Raw genomic sequence first — 25,482 nt, 5'->3', positions numbered from 1 at the left:
CTCAAACAGCCAAACATTCATAACTGTTGGGGAGAGACTATTAAAATCCCTCTGAAGAAAAGAAAAACATAACAGACTGTAGCAATTTTGACAGCCTTGAGGACATGCTCTGAATTCCAACTGTACTTATGAGTAGTATGTGTTGAATACTAGGATTCAAGATGATAAAGAGCCTTTGATCAGAATGTATCTGTATTTACACAGCTCACAGAATCCTGTGAATTGGGCACCTGAAAGATGATCTCAGCGATTGAATGATTTTCATTGCAGTAAGATATTTTATGCTACTGCTAAGGAGAGAGAATCTCACTGTCAACGTTATAAACAAATATGTCCAAGGCAACAGCGTACATCAGTAGATTTATCTGAAAATATTATGAAATAGAACCAGAGGGCATATCACTCCAACCAAAAGGTATTGGAGGAAAATCTATATATGCGATATGTATAAATACACTGACAAAATGGAAGTTAATGAGATCAACAAAAAGTTCTGCTAATTCGTGAGAACAGTTGCTTGCACAGTCGGATACTTGAGTAATTCACTATGTAAAAGTGCAAATTATTCTTTTTTGTTTGTCTTTGTTTGAAAATATGATTTTTTTTATTGAAAGCCAATATTGCATTAATGTCCTTCCTGGCTTGCCATAAGCCATGTGACCCAAGCCATGACACACGCTCACAGAAAGCAGTTCAAATAAAAACACAGTACTGGCACAATACAATTGTGTATTCCACTGAACATCTAACAGGAAGCATGGGAGCCTTGTAGCTTCAGTGAGTTGCCTGTTATGAAGGAGCTGGTACCTCAATTATATGAGTGCTTCAACATAGGAAGGGCAAGAGATAATAAAACACAGGAAAGAGAAGCTGGAGGCACTGCAAAGAGGTCACACACATTGCACGATTTTCTACTGGGTAGAATTCATGCCTGGTCTCTCATAGAGTAGCCAAACTTGCCATTCTGTGCCAGCTCACCAGCAGGTTCAGGAACAGCTTCTTCCCAGCCATTATTAGACTGACAAATGGACTCTTAAACTTCAAGTAATGCTCATCTTGCTAATATCGATCTTGCCAAGAACATGTCTTGTGCAATGTAACCTGCATGTCTCTGTCTCAGGTTTTTTTCACCCTATGATCTTTATGTCCTTGATTACAATAATCTATCTGTACTGCTCATAAACAAAACTTTTCACTATACTTAGGTATGTGTGACAATAAATAAATCAAATCAAATCAGTTCCAAGGTTGAACATTTGGAGGCCTGCTGCTGGGAACCAATAACATGTAAGAAGAGGCCAATCAGATTTAGTATTGGCAGCACAGTGCTCTGTTCTGTACCTCTGCTCTGAGGCAACCTTGCATGCCACTCTGAATACTGGTGCCTGATTGTGTCAGATGTCTGGGTTGTCAACTTTTTCTCACATTTCATGACAACCATGTCTGTGAACCTGATTTAACAAGTTCAACATATAATGTCAAATCACAACAGATCATTGAATCATAGATAATAGGAACTGCAGATGCTGGAGAATCTGAGGTAACAAGGTGTAGAGCTGAATGAACACAGCAGGCCAAGCAGCATCTTAGGAGCAGGAAAGCTGATGTTTCAGGCCTAGACCCTTCATCAGAAATGTCAGCTTTCCTGCTCCTGAGATGCTGCGTGGCCTGCTGTGTACATCCAGCTCTACACCTTTTATCGTAGATCATTGAATCATGAATGGCACTGCAACTGTGTCTGCACTATGGCCTTGCAGTGGTATTTCTTTGTATCTGCCAGCCATGCCTTTCTGGTGGGTTTTGCTGGCTGTTTCTTCTAATCAAAACACATTTTTCCATGCCCCTGTTACCCAAAGGAGTGCTTCCAGGGAAACACCAGAAAACCTGGGACTACACTTACTCTAAATGCAAACCCCGATGAGACTCCTTGCTGTGTTCTGCTGTTTGGTACATTTCAAATGGACTGTTGTTCTCTATCTAAATATAGTCCTGCATTTCAGCAGCAGGCACCCCCACACCGACCTACCTAGCTGCTCCCCACATCCTGTCCTTATCTAATGCTGCCTGACCTGACATTTGTCCCATTGACTTTAAACCAATCCCTTTGACCAGCCCAGATGGACCCAATACTCGTCACTGACCTGACTCTGTGGATCTTATGTGCCTCCTCTGACCTAAAATATCCCCAACTTGACAATCCCACCCCCCAACATAGGCAGATCCTACAAACCCCCATCCCATCACTTACTTGACCTTCAATCCTCCTCATTTCTGTCCTAACTGGGCGACCCCTTATTCTGAGATTATACTGCTCTTAGACTATCCTTCAAAGAGAAACAACCTTTCCACACTTCCTTTGTCATGTCCCCAGAGAATCTTATATGTTTCAATAAGGTCATCCCTCATTCTTCTAAGCTCTAATGAATACAGGCCCAACCTACTCAACCCCTTCTCTCCTCATAAATTTCGTAGTTCTGCAAGTTCAAAAGAACTGTCAAAATAGTGATATAGTTGCACATTTCTGAGGAGATCCTAGTGAAACCTCGTCTCAGAAATGTAGAGTTTGCTTCTTTTGCTAAAAAAAAGGAAGGGTGCATTGTCACTCCTAAAACCTGGCCCAGGAATTCAATCTTGGCCTATTTTACTTGTCATGGAACCTCTAATCCAGGGGAGATAAAATTCATGCAAAAAATGTCTAAAGATTAATTTAAAAATTTGGTTCAAGTCTGATGCCTTTAGGTTTTGAATTTAATTTAGCTAATAACTCTACCATAAAGGTTTAGCGAATTGAGCTATAAATTGTTACACTGTAGCTGTCAACATGTGAAGATGCAAATGACCCCTTTAGACTTGGACAACAATCACATCTGTGCAAATTCAACTGAAGTGAGTATAGCCGTTACCCTTTAACCCCTCGTTTTAAAATTTCATCTTGCTTTTCATTTCTCCCCTCACAATAGGAGGCCTAGGACTCTGTGCTAATGAGGTACTGTTTTAATGCACTTTGACCTTGTAATACTTACAATGAGCCTCAATCTTACAACAGTTTTAGCTCTTGGAAAGAAGAATCTTGAATTAATATAGCCTTAAAGGTCAGAGTCTGCTGCAGAAGTCCATGTTCCAAAATTGCCACAAAATGTAAGTTTAAAATGAGCTGACTGCTACATTAGTGATACAAAACATGTAACCCATGTTGGCCCTTTTCAGAAGTGTTTATCTTTCAACTGATTTCTTCATTTATTTTGAAACACAATATTTCATTTAAAAAGGCACATGAGATCCCAAAATTTTCAATTGAAGAATTGAATACAAAACAAAAATGACTGGTTAGACTTTAGATGGCCAATTGTGGTTCAGTTCTGGGCACCAAGCTTTGGAAGAATAATAAGAATTTAGACAGAATTCATGGGAGATTTAATAGAATTATTCTATGGCAACAGACTTCAGTCACGTGAAACAAGTATAGAAGGTTAGGATGTTCTCCATACAACAGAGTTAGGTAAACTGTTGCTAACAGAGGAGAGATTTAAGATAATTAGCAAACAAAAAGGTGGCATGAGGGCTTTTTGAAAAAAATGTGATATGCTTTCTGAAATGCACAGCTTGAAAGGTGGTGGAAGCAGATTCAAAAGTAATACTTAAGGAAGGAAAGAAACACTGGGCTCTGGGGAAAGAGCAGGGATGAGAGATTAATTGGATCACTCTGCCAAAGAAATGACACAGACATGGCATGTTTCATGATCTCTTTCTGTGCTGCATTCAATGATCAGTGTTAATTGGTGTAAAAACTAATTCAATACCATGGATAAAGTGATTGAAAAGGTTCATCATTTTTGTTTTTCACTGTTTACTCAAAGTAATGCCAGCCACATAGCACGTAAAAGCAGCCACATTGATGCATTGCCTCTTGGTTAGTATAATCCAACCTAAATACTACGGCCTTGCTCTCTTTACAGTCCTGTCTCTTCCTCAATTTAACATTTTCTCTTTGTTTTTTATTGTCATTTTATAATTCCAAATAGCTGTGTATTTTTAGTATTGAAAATCCTAACAGGTTTACTTTATGTACGAAAGCACAATCCTATGGTCTGATTGAAATAAAGGCCAATAAATTTCTGCCGTGTTCCCTCAAAGGCTAATTTTAATTTATTAGGTGGAATCAGGGATCTCCATCTGAATTATGAGAACAAGCTCAGCCAACTCAATTCAAATCCAAGAGCCAGTCAAATCAATAAATATTATAACTTGCATCAAGGCATCCTTTTCAACCTAAGGATTTATTTTCAGATAAGCAGAGGTGTGGCTACGGTACTGAAATATAAAAAGGGATGAATACCTACTCAAAGTAGAGTGTCAGATCAGTTGCTAGTATTGACTGTTTCAAAAGCTGCATGATGTCACTATACACCCTGGAAGACAGACTTGCAAAAATATTGTGCCCCTGTCATGAGGGAAAGGAAAAAATGCAGTTAAAAATATTATTGATACAGTTTATTACTGAACATTTAGAACATTCGTAATATGTGTTATCCCGTCACCAACAGCCTGCTGGGGAGGACTTCAAATTAAATGCCCATATAGAGTTGGCAGCCATGGCTTTATGGCTCCTGCTGAAAATTAAAGTCTTAACTCTCTCAGGAATCCTGCAGATCAGTTGCCCCCTTCCCCATTGATGTCTGCACATGATATTGGATGTAAGATAACCCCAATGTGTTAAAGTGGTACCTATTACAAATTGTTTCGAAGCTCATTTGAAAAACGCCTTGACCACAGTTTGCTGGCCAGTTGAGCTGATTTTTTAATTGACCCAAAAATTCCTAACAATGATCAAGGAAGCAACCCAGCTGTTAATGAAATTTGGCCTTGTCCATCTAATGTCATTAATACATTGTCCCGGGAGTTGCTGGTAGTGGAAGATGGAAACGGCAGGGCATGCTCAAACTGAACAAAGAACTGGATCACCTTGCCACATCAGGTTTCAGTTCTGGAAAATAGATAAAGCAGGATCTGAAAAAGGAAGTATTACTTAGGATGGTCAATTCAGTTTCAGGTTAAATAAAGAAGGGGAGAATGTAACAAAAGGTATAAAAGGAGAGCCAGAAAGGAAGAATACAAGTTGTTTAATGTTTTCTAACGTTTTTAAAACTCCAGTTAATAAACAATTTAAACAATGAAGGACTGGGATTCCACACATGTTAAAGTTAATATTCAATTGCAAAGCTGTTAACTAGCAGTAATAAACACTGTCTCCTCATTAAGAGGGTTGTTGGAGTTGGGAGTAATTTATATTCACTTTGGTTTAGGTTGGCAGGAGGGCATGAAGCAAAACATAAGGTGTGACATGTCATGTGCTCTTTTCCTTCCAAATACTTGCTTGACCCCTACTCCTTTGCCATCTCACTTCCAATGGGGGCAGTGTAGGGTGGTCCAATTGCCCTTAGGCCAATTGAGACTGATAGGTAGCAATTTCTCACATGGCAGGTGGGGGAGGACACCAGGTTTGAAGTCTGCCAGGTCCCACTCCTGGAATACAATTGGAAAAGAGGAGAGATTGCCCTGTTTGTAGCCCTCCCTGGACCCATTGGAGGGCAGACTCAAGCTGTGGTCCACAGCTCTGGGTTACCCATCTCAACTGGCCTGTGTGCTCCAGCCAACTGCATGGAGAAGCCCTCCCTCCCAAGTTACTTCTCAATCTGACTCTGTGATGAGATTGGATTACCTATAGCCCAGTATTGACCACCACTCTCTGTTGGGCCAGAGATAGTGGGCAGTTTGCAGAGCTGGGGCATTCTCCCCATATAGAAGATTCATCGTGGACCACGTAATGCTGTGGGGCAACCTACAGGCATGGATTGAATTCTCAGTTGACCTTCTCACCAGGGAGAGGCAGAATAACAGTGGTCAGAAAAATGCTGTCCTTTCTGCAGCGAGTTTAGAACATAGAACATAGTTCAAACACATGAACCTATTGCAATTCAATGCATTTGACTTGGTTGTCAGATAACAAGTGACTATTTCTTGTAAAGATAACAATGCATTCCCAATACCAACTTCTTGCTTTCTACATTTAATCATAAGAAGGCTGGATACATTAGAATTCAACAAAACTTTGCTAAATGTGTAAAAACAGTAAATGAAGTACATAGAACATAGAACATAGAACATTACAGCACAGTACAGGCCCTTCGGCCCTCGATGTTGTGCCGACCTGTCATACCAATCTGAAGCCCATCTAACCTACACTATTCCATGTACGTCCATATGCTTGTCCAATGACGACTTAAATGTACTTAAAGTTGGCAAATCTACTACCGTTGCAGGCAAAGCATTCCATTCCCTTACTACTCTCTGAGTAAAGAAACCACCTCTGACATCTGTCCTATATCTTTCACCCCTCAATTTAAAGCTATGCCCCCTCGTGCTCGCCGTCACCATCCTAGGAAAAAGGCTCTCCCTATCCACCCTATCTAACCCTTTGATTATCTTATGTGTTTGTGTTTTTCTCAAATACACTCATGGGGTTTATCATCTTTGGCTGGGTCAGCAATCATTGCCAATCCCTAGCTGCCCTTGAGAAGATGGTGGTGGTGGGGTGAGCCGTCATCTTGAAACACAGTGGCCTGAATGTGGTCAGATCATGTGAATAATCTAGCGAAGCCTATCTCAACATCAGGAGCAATTCACTGCACCTTTTAATTAAGTTCCACATGTCAAGGTGAAATTCTTGCTGGCAGCGGCGAGTTGACAATGAAGGGAGGCTACTGAATGTCAATGATCTTATTAACTGCAGATTGCACTATTTTCATATGCAGCTTCCATTCTCTGTTTCAGCTGGAGTGACCCTTCCTCAGAGGAAGGAATCTGAGAAAGGCTCACTCGACCCGAAACATTAACTCTGATTTCTCTCCGCAGATGCTGCCAGACCTGAAAAGCTTTTCCAGCAACTTCTGTTTTTGTTTCTGATTTGCAGCATCCACAGTTCTTTCAGTTTTTATTTTATAATTTGACTGAATGCTGAACCATGCATGAGAGGCCATACGGCTACTACTGCTCCTAATTTGTATGTTCAAAGATACTTTTGTAGAAGCACTTAAAGCTTTTCAAGATTACCTTAATCAGAGAGCAAACAAAATTATTGAAAGAGCCAAGATTTCATAGAAGAATACACTTCTAGGGCATTCCAAAAATAATTTCATAAGAGATCTTGACAGATTTGTGGAGAACTGAGACTATGGTGATTTAAAATCTGAATTTGTAAGAGTAGAAATGTTGTTGGAATCGCTGATGAGTCTTTCTCAGATTTATTACAAACAAAAGAAGACCCGACTCTAGAGAAAAGTATTCATGTGAAACAGAAGTCAAAAAGAATACAGATCAATACTAAAACAGATTAGGAGAGACCATTCAACTTTTAAGGTATAAAATCATAAAAGACACAAGTGAGAAGCCAGTACCAATAATTAGGGCAGGCACCCAACACTAAAAGTCCTTGTCAGCATTACTGAGCAAAGAAACTTCATAGCAGAGACAGTGCCCATTTATCAAATGTGAATGATTCATCTGTCACACAATAGGTCACTATCAGAAACTGTGAAGCAGTAAGGCATATTCACAGAAATTCAAGAAGTCAAATATCTATAATCACAAAGTGGTTAGTGTGGCAGACAGACTGCAACAGAAGGAAAGTTTTAAGCATTACTTGGGGAAATAGGTGATGCAGACTTTACATTTTGTTAAACTGGTACTTGTGTCTAAAGTCATCTTATGAATTTTAGTTAGATACTTGGTCAAATGTTTCTACATCATTGTTGAAGGTTCTCATTTTGCACTCATCAGGACATTTTGCAAGATGCCACACTGTGCTTGTTCTAACTCAAAAATAAGTGGACAGCCATTTGCTGTTTCATTTCTCAGGGCAAAGCCCTAACCAATTAGCACCAGTTTAAAATTTAAACAAATCCCAACTATTAACTGTCAGCCAACATTTATAGGTGTATTTTCATTGGCAACACCTCTAACAGTGACAGTCCACTTGCCAAACAATTGGCACGCTGCTGTATAAATGTTAGTCTTCCTCTTAAATTTGTGTGCTTGTGAAATGTCCTAATGAGTGCAACACAAAGAGTTGCAATAAATTACACCTTTTTTCAGTAAAACACAAATTATGTAAGACCAAATGACTACTTGCCATGATACCATCAGAAAGTGAACCATGGTTGAGAAAACACCGTCAACAGCCAGCAACTATGCAAATACAAGATCCAGGAAGCATTTCACTGCAGATTAAAGGACTGCTATGAACAAATCTGCAAGCATTGTCAAACAGAAGAAAATGTGTACATACTTCACAATCAAGAATTCTCATTCAAGTAGATAGGTGCAACTTCAGCTTAATCTTCTTCAAATGGTAGAGGTAGTTAAACTAGTTAAAGTCAAACAAAAACTTGTCACGAAACAGCCAGTCAAGCAATAACTGGTCAAGGGACGCCCTGTCAAAGGACAGCTAGGAGAAGATTTTATAGGGCAGTGTAGACCCATGGCAGAATGCAAGCAGAAAGTAAAGTTCATTGAAATTAGTTGTGTTAACTTGAGAAATTTTATTGATCTTGTCAACAAGATGGGAATTTATAACTACACGAGTTTGGTAGAAATGTTTTTCACAGCTATGAAAAACAAAGTTAATTCAGACTGCACAAATCAGCAAAGTTTGAGAGGGAACATAAGCAATAAAATAGCTAATGAGCAATACACACCACTTGAGCCAATGAACAAATCTTTAACTGATATAACTCAGAATGCAACACAGCTTGGAAAAGTAATAGCTATGACGGACTTAAATCTGATGTTAGATGCTGCGTGACTTTTGAAAAGGCAAGTTCGAACTGAACACTTGATGTCTTTATCTTCCCAGGAAGAATCCTCAATGATAGTGACAGATATCCTGCCAAGCTAGAAACAATCTTGTAGGACCACAGTTGGTTTTGCAAATAGTGTAGTCACTGAGGGGGCATGAGAGAATGTCCAAGCCAATTAAAAGAGAAGCAAAGGGTCTACATGGGACAATCATCCACAGGCAGATTGAGAATAGAAATCTGCTAACACAGATTGAAACTGTGGCACATGCAACACCACAAATCCACCACCGAGAAGGCTCAATTAAAATCCAACAATTCAAGATACTACAAAGAAGAGATTACCTGTTTCAGATCTTCAGAAGATACTAGAAAGAAGAATTTGTACATTTCAGCAAGGAAGTCCTACTTTACAAAGGAAATCCAGCAGAATATAGGTACTCCAGTTGCAAGAGTCCTACAGACCTCAAATTGTCAGGAAAAAGAATCAAAGACAACAGTCTCCCACCCAGCAAACAATCAATCTTGCAATTCTGAAGAAAACACATTCTTGGAGGATGGTGAAACATCAAAATCACCTGAATTTGTAAGCCAGAGACCTTGAGGGAAGATGGGGTAGCGGCAAATATAATTATATAAATAAACATATAATAGTAATAATGGGCTAAAGGCCCGAGGAAAGATGTATATAAGTCTAAAAGGGTTAATGCTGAGAAATGCCAAAAGTATCACTTACTTTGGTGCTGTCACATGGGCTTGTGAGCAGAATAGCTTACATCCTACTCCTCTGATCCTAACATCCAAGTCTTCCTTTTCCTCTCTGTCAAATCTCTATCATATCAAAGTGATCAGCAACTTGCTCCTAACATGTAATTAATTACATCTTGTTCAATACAAGAGGCTCTAGATTCCTACATTTAAAATGTGTGGTGGTAGAAAACTTGCTACATGTTGAGGTGCCGGCTTGGTTTGGCAGCATATAGGACAATGTGGAGTCTGCAAATGAGTATAGATAAGTGAGTGGAAAGAATTTTGAGAAATGGAATACAATTTTGTAAAATGTGAACTTGTTCACTTTAACAGGAAGAATAGAAAGCAACGTATTATTACAATGGATGAATCACAAGGCAGTTTTAACAAGTCATTATGAGGATAAATTGAATATATTCATACTTGCAAGGGGACTGGAATACAAAAATAGCAATGTTTTGCTACAGAGATAATGGGAACTGCAGATGCTGGAGATTCCAAGATAATAAAATGTGAGGCTGGATGAACACAGCAGGCCAAGCAGCATCTCAGGAGCACAAAAGCTGACGTTTCGGGCCTAGACCCTTCAGGTCTAGGCCCGAAACGTCAGCTTTTGTGCTCCTGAGATGCTGCTTGGCCTGCTGTGTTCATCCAGCCTCACATTTTATTATATTATAATGTTTTGCTACAGTTGTACAGAGTGTTGCTCAGAACACATGTAGAGTATTGTGCATAGTTTGGGCTGCTTACTTAGGAAAGGATGTAAATAAATTAGAAGCCATTCACAGAAGATTCACTAGACTAATACCAGGGAGGAGGTGATTAGTTCACGAGGAGAGGTTACGGCTATATCTTTTAGAGTTTAGCATAATGAGAAGTGAGAGGATCCTGATAGGACTTGACAGGGCGAATACTGAAAGGGTGCTTCATGTTGTGGGAGAGAGGGAACACAGTTGTAACATAAGAATCTCCTATGTACGATCAGGATGAGAACTTTTTTTTACCTCAGAAAGCCATGAGTCTATGGAACTCTCTTCCTCAGAGACTGGGGAGAGCAGAATATTTTAAAATTAAACTTAGAATAGTTTAGTGACTAACAAGGGAGTCAAAAAAAAATCAGGATCAGGGCAAATGTTGAGGTGAGGTCACAAACAGATTGCCATGATCTCATTGAATGGTAGAGCAAGCTAAAGGGGATGAATGGCCTACTCCTGTTGCTAACTTGTATATTAGCATCTGTCCTCACCTGAGAAGGCTGTAGTCTTTGCTATTTGCTGCATTATTATTTTGACAGCAATTTGGGCCACTGTAATTGCTGAACTATCATGTGGGGTTTAGTTAGTTACCAATTAATACAGTAGGAAAATGTGCCTTCACAGTTCAAATCATCAAAGCACTCAGTCAATGTTTTATGCTCATTAGTACTTTACTCTATGGCCTTTGTACTTTGCAGGATTAGTTTTAAAAGTCTGCTATCAAATTAAATTTTGTCACCACCAACCGTAACCAGAACAAATTATTTCCTTGCTTATTAATAACTATTTGTATAATGAAAATAATTAATTTCAAATGTTAACCTCAATAGTTGTTTTTGAAGTCTGCATATAATTTCAAAATGCACTCCACAGTTTATATTTCCTTACTGAAGTCGAGTGAGAATCATTTTCCTTCTGAATACCTATGAAATAGTGAGGAATTCCAAAGAATTCTTTGACAGACTTTGTTTTGTTTTTCAAATGTCAAACTAAGTTTAATGCTAAAAGTACTGCAAAGGGAACTGTGTTACTTGGAAGTTTTGAAGCATTAAATTATGTATCAATTCACAGCATCTAGAATGGTTTCTGTGGAGTTATTTAGCCGGAAGGTGAATATTTTGATATGTCTTTCTGAGTCAATGTGGATTTTTACTTCAACACTTGAAATAAACCCACTGAAATGCAGATGGTGGGCTCTTACTTAATTTCTTTTTATCCGTATTGTAACTCAAAATGGTGCTGGATTATAGCCACAAAGCACTTTTCACTATACCTTCAAGATATATGTGACAATAAATCATTCATTCTAAACATCCCCACTGCTTAGCATTGGCTATTAAGACACAAAGAGCTAGAATGTGTACTCAGTGATGTGCAGAGCTGTGTAATATGTATCTTATCCAGTATTGAATTAATTTTCTTTGACAGTTTTCTCCCCTCCTTATAAGTATATTGGCTCTTTACTGAGTACAGTTCCACATGTTCTTTAGTGCCTCAGCTTTAATTCCAGACAAGAATGTCTGTAAACTGGTTGCTCTTGCATGGGAATTACTAATAATCTGATTCCGTTCTCAAGGTAATAAAGAAAAACAGAGAATGCTGGAGAAACTCAGCAGGTCTGGCAGCGTCTGTCGAAAGAGAAACTGAGTCAACATTTTGAGTCCAATAGGACTCTTCTTCTGATCTGCTCTCACCCTCACACATCCGAGGCCTCACTGATCCTGGGGCTCTGTTGGGTGCATTGCCAGCTGCTATATTTGCTCCTACTGGCATTGTGTGGTGCTGCTGGCCTCTGATTCACTGGAAACTTTCAAGTTAAAACTTCTGTCTCTCCAGCGTCCCTGATCACACCAAGCCATGAGATTGCCCACTAGGCAATTAGTGCAGAGAACCTTCATGAAATTTGGTAATGAGGAGCTCTCACTGTCTCTCCAGCAGATAGACAAGACCAAGTCTTCTGGATTAATTTCCACCCTTAGGTACTGCCTTATGAGCTGAAGTGAGTCTCTGTCTCATTATTCTCTCTCTCAAACAAGAGGTGCCATGTCGACTTTGTAATGGCCTTTATAATGAGAGAACTAAGCTTCAAGGGGATAGAGTTCATGATTAAGCTGCACACAATACTGGTTAGATAATGTGGCCAATTCTGGGCCTACACCTTGGGAAGGATATAATAGCCTTAGAAGAAATTTTAAAAATATATGCATGCATTGTGGACTTCGCTGGGGAGGCCAGCATTTATTACCCTTTCCTAATTACCCAGAGTGCAGTTCGCAGTTGAGCACATTGCTGCAGTTTTGGAGTCACACATAGGCCAGGCCAGGTGAAAATTGCAGATTTTCTTCTTTGAAGGACATTAGTAAACCAGGTGGGTTTTATAACACTTCACTGTAGTTACATGGTAACACCCAGGCTAAATTTTTATATCAGATTTTTATTTAATCCAAATTTCACCATCTACCGTGGTGGGATTTGAACCCATGACCTGAACATTAGGCTGGGTTTTGGATTACTAGTCCAGACATATCGCATCTCCACCTCAATCAGAGTCCACTTGCCAACCAGTCAGCATTTTCCTCTCCTGAAGTACAAATGTTAGCTTTCCCCTTGAATTGGGATTTCTTGTAAACTGAGCTGATGAGGGCTGAATGAAAAGCTTTGACTCAATATGACTTTTTGTCAGAATTTTCTGTATATATTCAGTTAGGCTAATAGGCACTTTTGAGGTCTCAAGGGGTATTTGTCCTTGCTCTTTTGTGAGTCACCCAGGCCCAGGTTATGGCCACTTGCCTGTGGATATGAGCCACGATTAACAGGGGAAGCTGGCAATTTTGACTGGTGACGGTGGAACACCTAGAATCTCGAAAGACCACGGATATTTTTGGGGAGAAGAGTTATGGTAGCAGAAAGGTAACAGAAACCATTTCATGTACTCTTTTTGCCAAGTCATATTACTCATTAAAATTAAAAATACAGAACCTCTATGAGCAACTGAAAAGGAATGCACAAGGCCATGAGATTTAGAGAAATGTATCATAGTCTTGTCATTAGGCAGAGGGGGAGGCATTATTATTATTATTATTATTATTATTATATGATATTATGGCTGGACTGTTATCTAGAGACCCAGACAATGTTCTGGGGACCTGGGTTCAAATCCTGCAATGGCAGATGGTGGAATTTGAATTCAATAAGTATCTGGAATTAATAATCTAATGATGACTTTGAATCCGTTGTTGATTGTTGGAAAAACCCATCTGGTTCACTAATATCCTTTAGGGAAGGAAGCTGCCATCCTTACCTGGCCTGGTCTACATGTGACTCCAGACCCATAGCAATATGGTTAGTTTCAATCTGCCCTCTGGGCAATAAATGCTGCCTAGCCAGGGACAGCCTCATCCTATGAATGAATAAAGAAGATCACAACTACATATATCAGAATGAGTAGGAAAGATATTGAGCAAAAAGCTTTACGGCTCTCTTCAAAGCTGACAGCAGTATTTCTTTTTTCTCTACTTTTATTTCCAGGTATTTATCAGAGTACAGGTCAAGCTGAGGCAGGGCATTTCTGATATGAAATGTTGCGAACATTTACAATCCATGGTCAGGCTAGTCTTCAGCGTTGAAATACAATTTGATATGTTGACATTTTTCTGTCTTAACTTGCAAGCAGGCCCACAAGAGAGATCAGCGGTCACAGAGGAGGTTATTAACTATAGCTTTGACCATGCTTTGGCTGTCATTAGTACTGTCAAGTTTCACCAAGAGGAATACACTTTGTTGAATTGTTTAGCTGGATTCTGTACTCCTATCGATGAGCTTGTCAGCAGGGCTAGAGACGAGAAGGAATCCTGTGTGGGAAGCTTGTGGCTGCCTGTGTCATGAAAATGTGTAACACGGGCTTGGCACTGGATCAGATGGCATTGGGAATCCCTCACCACCGATCCTGACACAGAACAGCACACCATATTTAAATGACAGAAAACCCTTCAAACTAGCTTAAATTTGTAGACTGCCTTTCTGAGGTGGAATTGCAATTAAACTGGTCAGAATTTTTCAACATGTGTGACTATTGCAACATAATGTTTGTGAAACTTCAAGTAAGAGAAATCTCTTTGTAAAAGGCTAATTGGTAACATCATTGGATTTATCTGTGTTTGAAGAGGTTACAATCCACCCAACGTGGTACACCATGGCTCCAGGGAAGCTTGCTCTATGACTTCTCCAGGCCTTTGATAATACTGAGAGATTCCATTTCAGCTGACAGCAGCAAAAGCCTAGAGAAATTCACTGCTGTCAGCTGGAAGCTTTGAACAAAACTATCATGTTTGTTGCTCAGTATCTTTCCCACTCATTCTTACGTACAAGTGGTGATCTCCTTTACTCATTCATAGGATGAAAGCGTCCCTGGTGAGCAGCATTTAATGCCCATCACTTATTGTTTTCCTGTGCGGTGTGGTTTGTCTGTGCGGCGTGGTTTTCCTGTGCAGTGTGGTTTTCCTGTGCGGCGTGGTTTTCCTGTGCAGTGTGGTTTTCCTGTGTGGCCTGGTTTTCCTGTGCCATGTGGTTTTCCTGTGCGGTGTGGTTTTCCTGTGTGGCCTGGTTTTCCTGTGCGGCGTGGTTTGTCTGTGAGGTGTGGTTTGTCTGTGCGGTGTGGTCTTCCTGTGCCATGTGGTTTTCCTGTGCGGCGTGGTTTTCCTGTGCGGTGTGGTCTTCCTGTGCGGCGTGGTTTGTCTGTGAGGTGTGGTTTGTCTGTGCGATGTGGTTTTCCTGTGCTGTGTGGTTTTCCAGTGCGGCGTGGTTTTCCAGTGTGGCGTGGTATGTCTGTGCGGACTGGTTTTCCTGTACGGCGTGGTCTTCCTGTGCGGCGTGGTCTTCCTGTGAGGCGTGGTTTGTCTGTGAGGCGTGGTTTGTCTGTGCGGTTTGATTTTCCTGTGTTGTGTGGTTTTCCTGTGCTGTGTGGTTTTCCTGTGCGGTGTGGCTTTCCAGTGCGGCGTGGTTTTCCTGTGCGGCGTGGTATGTCTGTGCGGCCTGGTTTTCCTGTATGGTGTGGTCTTCCTGTGCGGTGTGGTTTGTCTGTGAGGTGTGGTTTGTCTGTGCGGCGTGGTTTTCCTGTGCGGCGTGGTCTTCCTGTGTGGCGTGGTTTGTCTGTGCGGCGTGGTTTTCCTGTGCGGCATGGTCTCCCTGTGCGGCGTGGTTTTCCTGTGCGGTGTGGATTGTCTGTGTGGCGTGGTTTGTCTGTGCGGCGTGGTTTTCCAGTGTGGCGTGGTATGTCTGTGCGGCCTGGTTTTCCTGTACGGCGTGGTCTTCCTGTGCGGCATGGTCTTCCTGTGCGGCGTGGTTTGTCTGTGTGGTGTGATTTTCCTGTGTTGTGTGGTTTTCCTGTGCGGTGTGGTTTTCCTGTGCTGTGTGGTTTTCCAGTGCTGTGTGGTTTTCCAGTGTGGCGTGGTATGTCTGTGCGACCTGGTTTTCCTGTGCGGCGTGGTCTTCCTGTGCGGCGTGGTTTGTCTGTGCGGTGTGATTTTCCTGTGTTGTGTTGTTTTCCTGTGCTGTGTGGTTTTCCTGTGCGGTGTGGTTTTCCTGTGCGGTGTGGTTTGTCTGTGAGGTGTGGTTTGTCTGTGCGGCGTGGTTTTCCTGTCCTGTGTGGTTTTCCTGTGCTGTGTGGTTTTCCTGTGCGGCGTGGTTTTCCAGTGCGGCGTGGCTTTCCTGTGCGGCGTGGTATGTCTGTGCGGCCTGGTTTTCCTGTATGGTGTGGTCTTCCTGTGCGGCGTGGTTTGTCTGTGCAGTGTGGTTTGTCTGTGCGACGTGGTATGTCTGTGCGGTGTGGTTTTCTAATGCGGTGTGGTTTGTCTGTGCGGCGTGATTTTCCTGTGCAGCGTGGTTTGTCTGTGAGGTGTGGTTTGTCTGTGCCGCATGGTTTTCCTGTGTGGTGTGGTTTGTCTGTGCGGTGTGGTTTTTCCGTGCGGCGTGGTATTCCTGTGCGGCGTGGTTTTCCTGTGTGGCGTGGTTTGTCTGTGCGGCATGGCTTTCCTGTGCGGTGTGGTTTTCCTGTGCGGCCTGGTTTGTCTGTGCGGCATGGTATTCCTGTGCGGCGTGGTTTTCCTGTGCAGCGTAGTTTGTCTGTGCAGCGTGGTGTGTCTGTGTGGCGCGGTTTGTCTGTGTGGCGCGGCTTTCCTGTGTGGCGTGGTTTTCCTGTGCCGCCTGTTTTTCCTGTGCGGCCTGGTTTTCCTGTGCGGTATGGTTTTCCTGTGCGGCCTGGTTTGTCTGTGCGGCATGGCTTTCCTGTGCGGCGTGGTTTTCCTATGCCGCCTGTTTTTCCTGTGCGGCCTGGTTTTGCTGTGCGGTGTGGGTTTCCTGTGCGGTGTGGTTTGCCTGTGTGGCGTGGTTTGTCTGTGTGGCGTGGTTTGTCTGTGCGCTGTGGTTTGTCTGTGCGGTGTGGTTTGTCTGTGTGGTGTGGTTTGTCTGTGCGGTGCGTTTTTTCTGTGCAGCGTCGTTTGTCTGTGCGCTGTGGTTTGTCTGTGTGGCGTGGTTTGTCTGTGCGGCGTGGTTTTCCTGTGCGGTGTTGTTTGCCTGTGCGGCGTGGTTTGCCTGTGTGGCGTGGTTTGTCTGTGTGGCGTGGTTTGTCTGTGCGATGTGGTTTGTCTGTGCGGCGTGGTTTGTCTGTGCGGCGTGGTTTGTCTGTGCGGCGTGGTTTGTCTGTGCGGTGTGGTTTTCCTGTGCGGTGTGGTTTGTCTTTCTGACATGGTTTGTCTGTGCGGCGTGGTTTGTCTGTGCGGTGTGGTTTGTCTGTGCGGTGTGGTTTTCCTGTGCGGTGTGGTTTTCCTGTGCGGTGTGGTTTGTCTGTGCGGTGTGGTTTTCCTGTGCGGTGTGGTTTTCCTGTGCGGTGTGGTTTGTCTGTGCAGCATGGTTTTCCTGTGCGGTGTGGTTTGTCTGTGCAGCATGGTTTGTCTGTGCGGCGTGGTTTTCTGTGCGGCGTGGTTTTCCTGTGCGGTGTGGTTTCCTGCGTGATGCAGTTTTTTTGTACAGCACTGATCCTCTCTTTCACTTGAGAATGGAACTGTACATTGTACAACTCCCTCCCTGTTTTGAGACAGCTTTTGAAATGTAATCCCCTTTGGGACTTTGATATAATTCCCTTTCAATGAGTACCTTGTGTGTCTCTAGGATATGCACACCCCCACCACCCTTTAATGTTTAGAACCAACACTTCAGGCTTAATCACTTCCAAATCAGACTCTGCCTCTCGGCGTCACAGATTATTAAGTTTGAGCACAGACAATATCATTCAAGAGACAATGTTGCTCCCTGTGCCTCACTCTCCTGCAAATCAAAAGTGTTCTGACAGCGAGTCAGGTAAGTTCAATGTGAAAGTTATTGAAAGCACAGGCAAGTTGTGGCAATTTCTATCTCATCAGAAGGCTGCATGAAATCCCAGTACATTGCATTTAAATTGCATGCAGGTGGCCAATTTTGATTTTATGAGTTTCTATTACACACAGGCATCTTTCCTGCTTGCTTACCCATGTGCCACTGACATAATCAGGAGCTAGTGTCCTGTGGCCAGTGTACTGATGTGGGGCCTCCCACACAGTTCTCTCAGCACCCCCTGCCATCTTGCCCCACTCCAGCAGGTTCCCTTAGACCCAGCCCATTACATTGAGATTTCCTGAAGAAGGGCCGAGGCCTGAGACATCAGCTTTCCTGTTCCTCTGATGCTGCATAGCCTGCTGTGTTCATCCAGCTCTACACCTTGTTATCTCATTACATTGAGATTTCTGATTGTGCGAAGCTGCCAGAATGCATTACCTCACTCTGAAGAATCATAACTGCATGATTGAAATGGTGCAGTTCTAGAGTAGCTGAGGTGCCGTACAGCTGTGCTAAGGCCGACCCACTCCTAAAAAAAGAAGATAGTTTCAGTATATCAGTAAATATTATTTCTTCTCTTTTAAAATTAATTTTTTTTTCCTTGGAGAATTCTACTGTGTTTCTTTCCTGTTAGATTTAATGATTGGTTCTGAAAAGTCATTTTTAGAAAAGGCTGTTAAGGGAGCACAATAACCTGGCTGTATTTTCCAAAACAATTGTTAATACTTTAATAAACTGCCAAGCACAATTCACCCACAAGCCTATTGGATCTGATTTAGAAGGCATACAAATGTAATTTAAAAAAGGCTTTGACAAAATGAAGACTGCTTAATCCTCTTAAATCTTGATTTAGATAAAATGTTTGGTATGGTCTTGGATCTGTTTCTACTCTCATATTGCGATTGTAAGCGTTGCTGAATTTTATTAGTTACTGAAGGCGTAAGAAACTTGTATCAGTTTCATTTAATCAATAGGGCAGTATCAAATCCGAACAAGATCTAATTTCAGGTATACTGCGTTATGCTGGATATTACATCAGAGAGAAGGCTGTGATTTCAGGAAATAGAATGGAGTAACCCCCCTTAATAAATTAAGATGCAAATTTAATAGTGGAGTTGAGTAATTAATTGTTCTAAAAAAACCGTACTATCCGCTGGATAGTCTGAAAGTAACTTCACAATTCATAATGTCTGTTTTCTTTGTTGTGTGTGTTTTAACCCAATTGGCCAAGATCATCTGATTTCTATTAACTGCAGAATTGAAGCTATAAATGCTTGGCAGATAGAATCACTGAAGAATTTAGATGACTAAAATAAACCTGAAAAAGGGAAAGAGCAAAGTTACTCTAAATTATTTTCATGTGTGTCTTGGATATATTGAGAAATCAACTATTGTACTGTGTAAAAAATGATTATACATAAAAGCAATAGGAATACTTCACTAATCATTCAAACTTACTTTGCTTGGAAAGCATTGTTAGTGCCTCTGTGGTCCAAGTCATGACACAGGCAGCCTACCATTAGACCAAGAACTTCTGTATCTGTCAAAAGTTCCTGAAAATCTGCAGTCTGGCAAAACAACAAAAGTATGTCAGGCAGAGTTGACTAACCCCAAAGATTTTGTCAATGGGGCTGTCAGAGCAAGGTAACTGTATTTATAGCAAGTGCACGCATTTACAGAAAGTTATCCAATAAACATAACTACATAGGCTGTAATAACTATCTGACAACTTTTTATTTTTGTGGCTCTGTTAATCTGTGTTATAGATATCTGAGATACTATACAGAATGCAACCCCAAAGAACTCTAATATGAGTGAATCTGAATGGAATAGCCTGCTGATATTTATTCCAAGACTTAAAGAAATTCCTAAGACGGAAGCTACAAGTTTTGCGTAGTCAGCCATCTTGGTTTTGGTAAAAATGATGAACTCTGCATTTAAACATTTGTGTTGAAGGGAAAGTTTTTCCCAATGGTATTGGAGGAATGGTGTATGAAGATTTGCTGCTGCCTGCTGAAACACAGTGTGTTAATACAAAGTTGCAGTAACTTTATCCCAAGAACAAATGGCAGATTTTCCACCCTCTGTATAATATATGTTGAATTACCCAGTGGCCAACTGTAAAGAAAAATACTTATCTTCAGAATAAGTTTGCATATCTACCCTGTAAAGGATTGTAAACAATCTTATTAAAGGAATTTCTAATCCAGATACAACAAAAACTATTTCATTGTGGTTTTATTTTAAATGGATAAAAATGGCTCTGTCAAAATAATAGAAGAATTGGAAAGTGAACTAACGTTTTCTGCAGTAGTACTGCTGACATTAATTTCCAGACGTGTACATGCTGATTTTTTAAAAAAAATTAAAGCATGGGTTGTGAACTTTGCTGGCTGGATCAGCATTTATTGCCTATTTCTGGTTGCCTTTAAGGTAGTGGCGAGCTGCCTTCTTGAATCACTGCAGTCCACCTGCTATAGGTTGACCCACAATGCCGTTAGGGAGAGAGTTCCAGAAACTTCAACCCTGTGACAGTGAAGGAATGACGATATATTTCCAAGTTAGGCTGGTGGGTGACTTGGAGGGGAGCTTGCAGCTGGTGGTGTTCCTATGTATTTGCTGCCCTTGCCCTTCCAGATAGTAGTGCTTGGAAGGTTCTATCTAAAGGGCCTTGGTGACTTGTTGCAGGGTACCTTGTTCTTGATATACACTGCCACTACTCTGCATTGGTGTGCAGGAAGTGGCTGTTTGTGGTTGTAATGCCAATCAAGTGGACTTTTACCTGGATGGTGTCAAACTTCTTGGGTGTTGTTGGAGCAGCACCCATCCAGGTAAATGGGAAGTATTTCATCACACTCCTGGCTTGTACCTTGTAACTGGTGGATAGGCTTTGAGGAGTCAGGAGGTGAGTTATTTGCTATAGGCTTCCTAGTTTCTGACCTGCTATTGGAGCCAAAATTTCTTTAAGGCTGGTTAAGTTCAGTTTCTAGTCAAAGGCAACTCCCTGGATATTGATAATTGGAGATTTAATATGGAAATTCTATTAGGCATCAAGATGTAATGGTTAGATTGTCTCTTATTGACAATGATTATTAGCATTTGTGTGGTTCGAATGTTATGTGCCACTGGTCAGCCTAAACCCAGATATCGTCCTGTTTTTGTTGCATGTAAACATTAGATGCCTCAACATGTGAGGTGTTACTGAACATTCCGCAATCATCAGAAAAAAAATCCCCATTTCTTACCTTGTGATGGAGGGAATGCCATTGATGAATCAGCTGAAGATAGTTCAGTCAAGGGCCCTAATTTGAAAAACTCCTGGAGAGATGTCCTGGAGCTGAGTTGACTGATCTCCAGCAAGCACAACCATGCTAGGTATGACTCCAAGGAGTGGAATACTTTCTCCCAATTCCCACTAATTCTAGTTTCTACGAGGCCCCTTAATGCCACATTAAATCAAATATGGCCGTGATGTCAAGGACAGCTGTTCTCGCCACCAATTTGGAGCTCAGCTCTTTTGGCCAGGTTGAGGTATAATGAGGGCAGTAGCTCAGTGGCCTGTCATTTAGGATATTGTTAGTGGGAGATGACCTCTCAGGTACAAATGCAAAGTTTTGGAAAAGAAGACCCTCTTTTGTAATTGCCATCAAAATAACTAAACGCAGTGCCATAAACATGGCCAGCAACTAGAGCCGGCCATTTGTAATTACAGGGCAGACCTGAAGTGTGAAAGATTAATACAAATATATCAAATAAGAACGTCAACATCATCATCATGGAAAGTAATGAAAGATCACATGACACGTCACTCTTCTTAGCAGTCTCATGGTGGCAGCTCAGTCTTTTTGTGGAAAGATCTCAGCAAGGATCATTTTGAGCTCTGAAAGGAGACATTTTGAAAAGCGGCTGACTACTATTCAAGATGACTAGAGGTAAAATTCCATGTGGTCAAACCTTTGGAGCTGCCATTGCATTATTTAAAGACATTACGCTATACACCAGATTCCAGACATCATCATTTTAGACAATGACCCATTATTTACTAACAAATTCTTCAAGTAGTTGACTAAAGCTTACCAATTTTCCCATTCAATCAGTGCCCTGTGATACCCAGAAGCTAATGGTGAGGATTCGGGTGGAGTGGAGCAAGTGAGTAAAGGCTTTATTGGAAAGGAATAATGACATTAACCTGGCATTGCTAAGATATTATTCCATCCCACAGCAGAATAATCTGGCTCCCTGTGAATTTCAGAGTTGGAAGGACACTGCAGACTCAATTTGCCACTCTTCATGTGCAAATCTCACAGAACTATAGTTGAACAGAATGAGGAAGAAAGAGGAGGTTTGAATCCCATTCTAGTCAAACATGAAATTAACAATAGTCATCACAAATTATTAGGCCTTCAGAGTGTTTCAGAGATCGCAAGAACTGCAGATGCTGGGGAATCTGAGATAATAAGGTATACAGCTGCATGGACACAGCAGGCCAAGCAGCATCAGAGGAGCAGGAAGCTGACGTTTCAGGCCTAGACCCATTTTCTGAAGATGCTTGGCCTGCTGTGTTCATCCAACTCTATACCTTGTTATCTCAGATCTACAGAGTGTGCAGTCTTTTGAATTTGTGACTAAACAATCAAGGTTAAATTCTTGACCGAACACTCCAGCCTCTAATTCTATTTAATGCACGCAGAAAATGAGGCAGTGTGATGAAACAGGAGAGTACCTGTGTCCACAAACAGATTTTTTTTCAGCAGAATTGACCTGTAATCAGGAGACCCGGAAGATGCATGAATAGTGAACGTAAATGATCTGATGGTCCTCATTCTGCCCAACAGAGTTTTACAGAAGGAGTAGAGAACTCAAATTCTAATCTCTTCTGACAGAACTGAGACCAGCGTTGGGTAGACTGACGAAATCACCACAGTAAGTACCTCAGTAAGTCAAGGATAAAGTCGGAGACTTTGGCAGAGATGTAAAAGAAGGAGTTTAAATAATAAAATGTGGTGTAATGGATGGAGTCAGAAGCTTGGTGGAGAGAGGGAGATGTAGCATAGATAGTTAATGTGAACACATAGTCCCCATCATTACTAAGTAAGAAGATGGCTCCTCTAGTAGCCTCATGGTAGACCTGAAATCTTGCCCTTTATGTATTTACTGTTTACCTTTTCATTCTAAACATGATAATATTTTCCGACGACAACGATTCCTGTATTCTTGATGAACCCCTCGCCTGGGCCCAACTAATGTAGAAAAGCAGGTGGTGGCAGCAGGTGAACAGGTTTCAGAATAGACGAACAGTCAGCAACTGAACAATACGTGGAGAGCAGAGAATTCATTGCTATTATCTGAGCGCTTCAAGTCATTTGCCGACCAAGATCACTAAGTAAAGCCTAGACATACACTGGGACAACCACTGCCAGCCATGAATAGGCCTTCACAGGACACACAGTGAGAGGGAAATGCAAAGAGCCCCTCAGAGGGTGTGCAGGTGGCAAGGCTGATACCTCATTGCAAATTAGAGCTCACATTCAGAACTGTCTTGGCACTTCACATCATCATCAGTCTGATTGACTGTCATTGCAACTACAGCTACAAGAATCAAACCTGCAGGCTACTCTTCATTAGGCCATGTCCATTTTGAACAAAGGCAGGTAGGAAGGTGAGTCGTTCCCGATTTACAGCATCTGCAGTTCTTTCAGTTTTTATGTCCCTTTTGAACCCCGCCTAAGGAAGTGCTTCTCCTTCCCAGCATAGCATAACATCTCGTCAGTGTTTAGACTGGCCATGGTCCAACTGCCTGAATGATTTGCAGCCTGAATGATGAGATCAGATCCCTGACTGATTTCTGGACAGCTCATTGACTGTCTTACAGTCACTCCTCTGTGCACTTACAGTGGTCCACCCCTACTGGCTGGCTGACTGTGTCTAAGCCCCTGGACTGATGTTTGATGATGCCTGTGACTTATTCTGTTTGTACTTTCGAATGATGCCAGTCTGCCTTGGCCGAGGTCTACTCCACTTTGACTTCAAGGCACAGCTATTAGGTTGGAGCACATTCAGTGTGTTTGCCACATAAGCTGCTTGCTGGTGTGGCAGTGACATTACCATGACAGGAATTACAGAGAGAGAGAGTACTCCTCTGTCAAACACGGATACAGGGCTAAGGACAGGTCATCCATGCAGGTTGATTCATGTGCCTGCCTCTTTCTTGGTCACTGCTGACAGAAATTACAAGCTGCCTGGCTTTGTATCTGCGCTAAGAAATGAGGCTAGGCAGAAGTACATGAGTCTGAAGGCTCTGGATGATGCAGCAATGCACAAAAAAGCAAGGCAATGAGCATCCAAGTAGATGCAGAGTTATTGAGCACTAAGGGAACAAGCTATGATGCCTGAGATGTACCCTATCCTGATACATGAGAATAGGTTCCTATCCCTTTGTGCAAAGCAGCTTGGCAGCAGCATTGCAATGCAAGATGTCAATGAGCTTTAAAATACAGTATTAAATTGGCTAACTGTATTTCGAGTTAGTCAGGTCTACCTGATGCCAACCTGTGTGGATGGAGTTTGGACGGTGTATCCAGATGGTCACTGTCTATATCTGGAGACTATGCTGAGATTGTCAGCATCCACAGTTCTTTGCTTTATTTTGTCCTGCACTAATGTTCCAATAATGGAATATATCATGAAGGAAACATAACTGAATCAAACAGACTAGATGGACTCAACCAGTTGGACCATTTATTCTAGTTGAATGAATGTGAGAAAACAATTACAGTCAAAGAAGAGATACAATTAAATATATCAAAGCCAAAATAACAACAAATAAACACATCAGCTGCCATGGAGCAAAAATAAGTTCATGTTTCAATTGAAATGGGATAGAGAAAGGGAACCAGTAGACATAACATCTTTGGATTACTAAATGTACTGCACACTGCTACTTAATAAACTAAGAGTCCATGGTTTTGGGATAAGATATTAGCATGGATCAAGAATTAGTTAACTAATAGAAGACAGAGAGCTAGGATAAAGGGGGCATTTTAAGGGATGGATAACCTGTACCTGGTAGAGTGCCACAAGGATCAGTGTTGAGGTCATCAAAGAGGATTGGCAGTCTATTAAAATGTAGAATTTTTATGGAAAGCAAGCCAGGTGTAAAATGCATTGATTAATCCATTTCTAACTAAATTTCAGAAAATAAATGTTTTGGATTGATAGTTTAAAGATGTTTCTTTGTAAATCAGAGTTGAGAAGTTTGACTTCCATAAAATATGAAGTAAGTTGACTCGGGTTAGAAATTTTTTCAGATGTAACTATGAACTTGATATGACAGTAAAAATTCAGATACACATCATTCAACAAATTGTAACCTTTTCAAGAGTTTTTACAGTAACATGAACTGAAACTGCAACTGAACTGGACTCGCCAAATAGATACTATAGATACAAGAGTAGGTCAGATGCTAGGAATCCTGCAGCAAGTAACTCACCTCCTGACGGCCCTGAACTTGCCCAGCATTTACAAGGCATGAATCAGGGATGTGAAGAAATATTCCCCACTTTCCTGGATAAGTGCACATCCAACAACACTTGAAAGCTTGACAGCATCCAGGCCAAAACACTGGCACCGCATCTACAAACATTCAGCCCTTTCACCACCTCAATAGCAGGAAGATGCATTGCAGAAACTCGCCAAGGCTCCTTAGTCAGCACCTTCTGAGCTGTAAACACTAGCATTTTGAAGGGTTAGGGGTAATT

At 41.5% G+C, this 25,482-nt stretch overlaps 1 protein-coding gene across 2 annotated transcripts in view; it reads right to left on the bottom strand.

The window, feature by feature from the left end:
- The window catches only part of LOC125453990 (dual 3',5'-cyclic-AMP and -GMP phosphodiesterase 11A), a 334,685-nt gene that overhangs the window by 39,966 nt on the left and 269,237 nt on the right, over window positions 1-25,482 (bottom strand). For both annotated transcript variants that reach the window (XM_059647669.1, XM_059647670.1), the window contains 3 exons: window positions 19,184-19,293; window positions 18,164-18,254; window positions 4,341-4,441 (listed from right to left, as the gene is read on the bottom strand). In XM_059647669.1, coding sequence (XP_059503652.1) covers window positions 4,341-4,441; window positions 18,164-18,254; window positions 19,184-19,293 — 302 coding nt within the window. The remainder of the gene's footprint in view (window positions 1-4,340; window positions 4,442-18,163; window positions 18,255-19,183; window positions 19,294-25,482) is intronic.

The sequence above is a fragment of the Stegostoma tigrinum genome, chromosome 7 (genome assembly GCF_030684315.1).
Source record: "Stegostoma tigrinum isolate sSteTig4 chromosome 7, sSteTig4.hap1, whole genome shotgun sequence".
Lineage (NCBI taxonomy): Eukaryota > Metazoa > Chordata > Chondrichthyes > Orectolobiformes > Stegostomatidae > Stegostoma > Stegostoma tigrinum.
The sequence above is the reverse complement of the archived record's forward strand: the minus strand, read 5'-3'. Positions and strand labels throughout refer to the sequence as shown.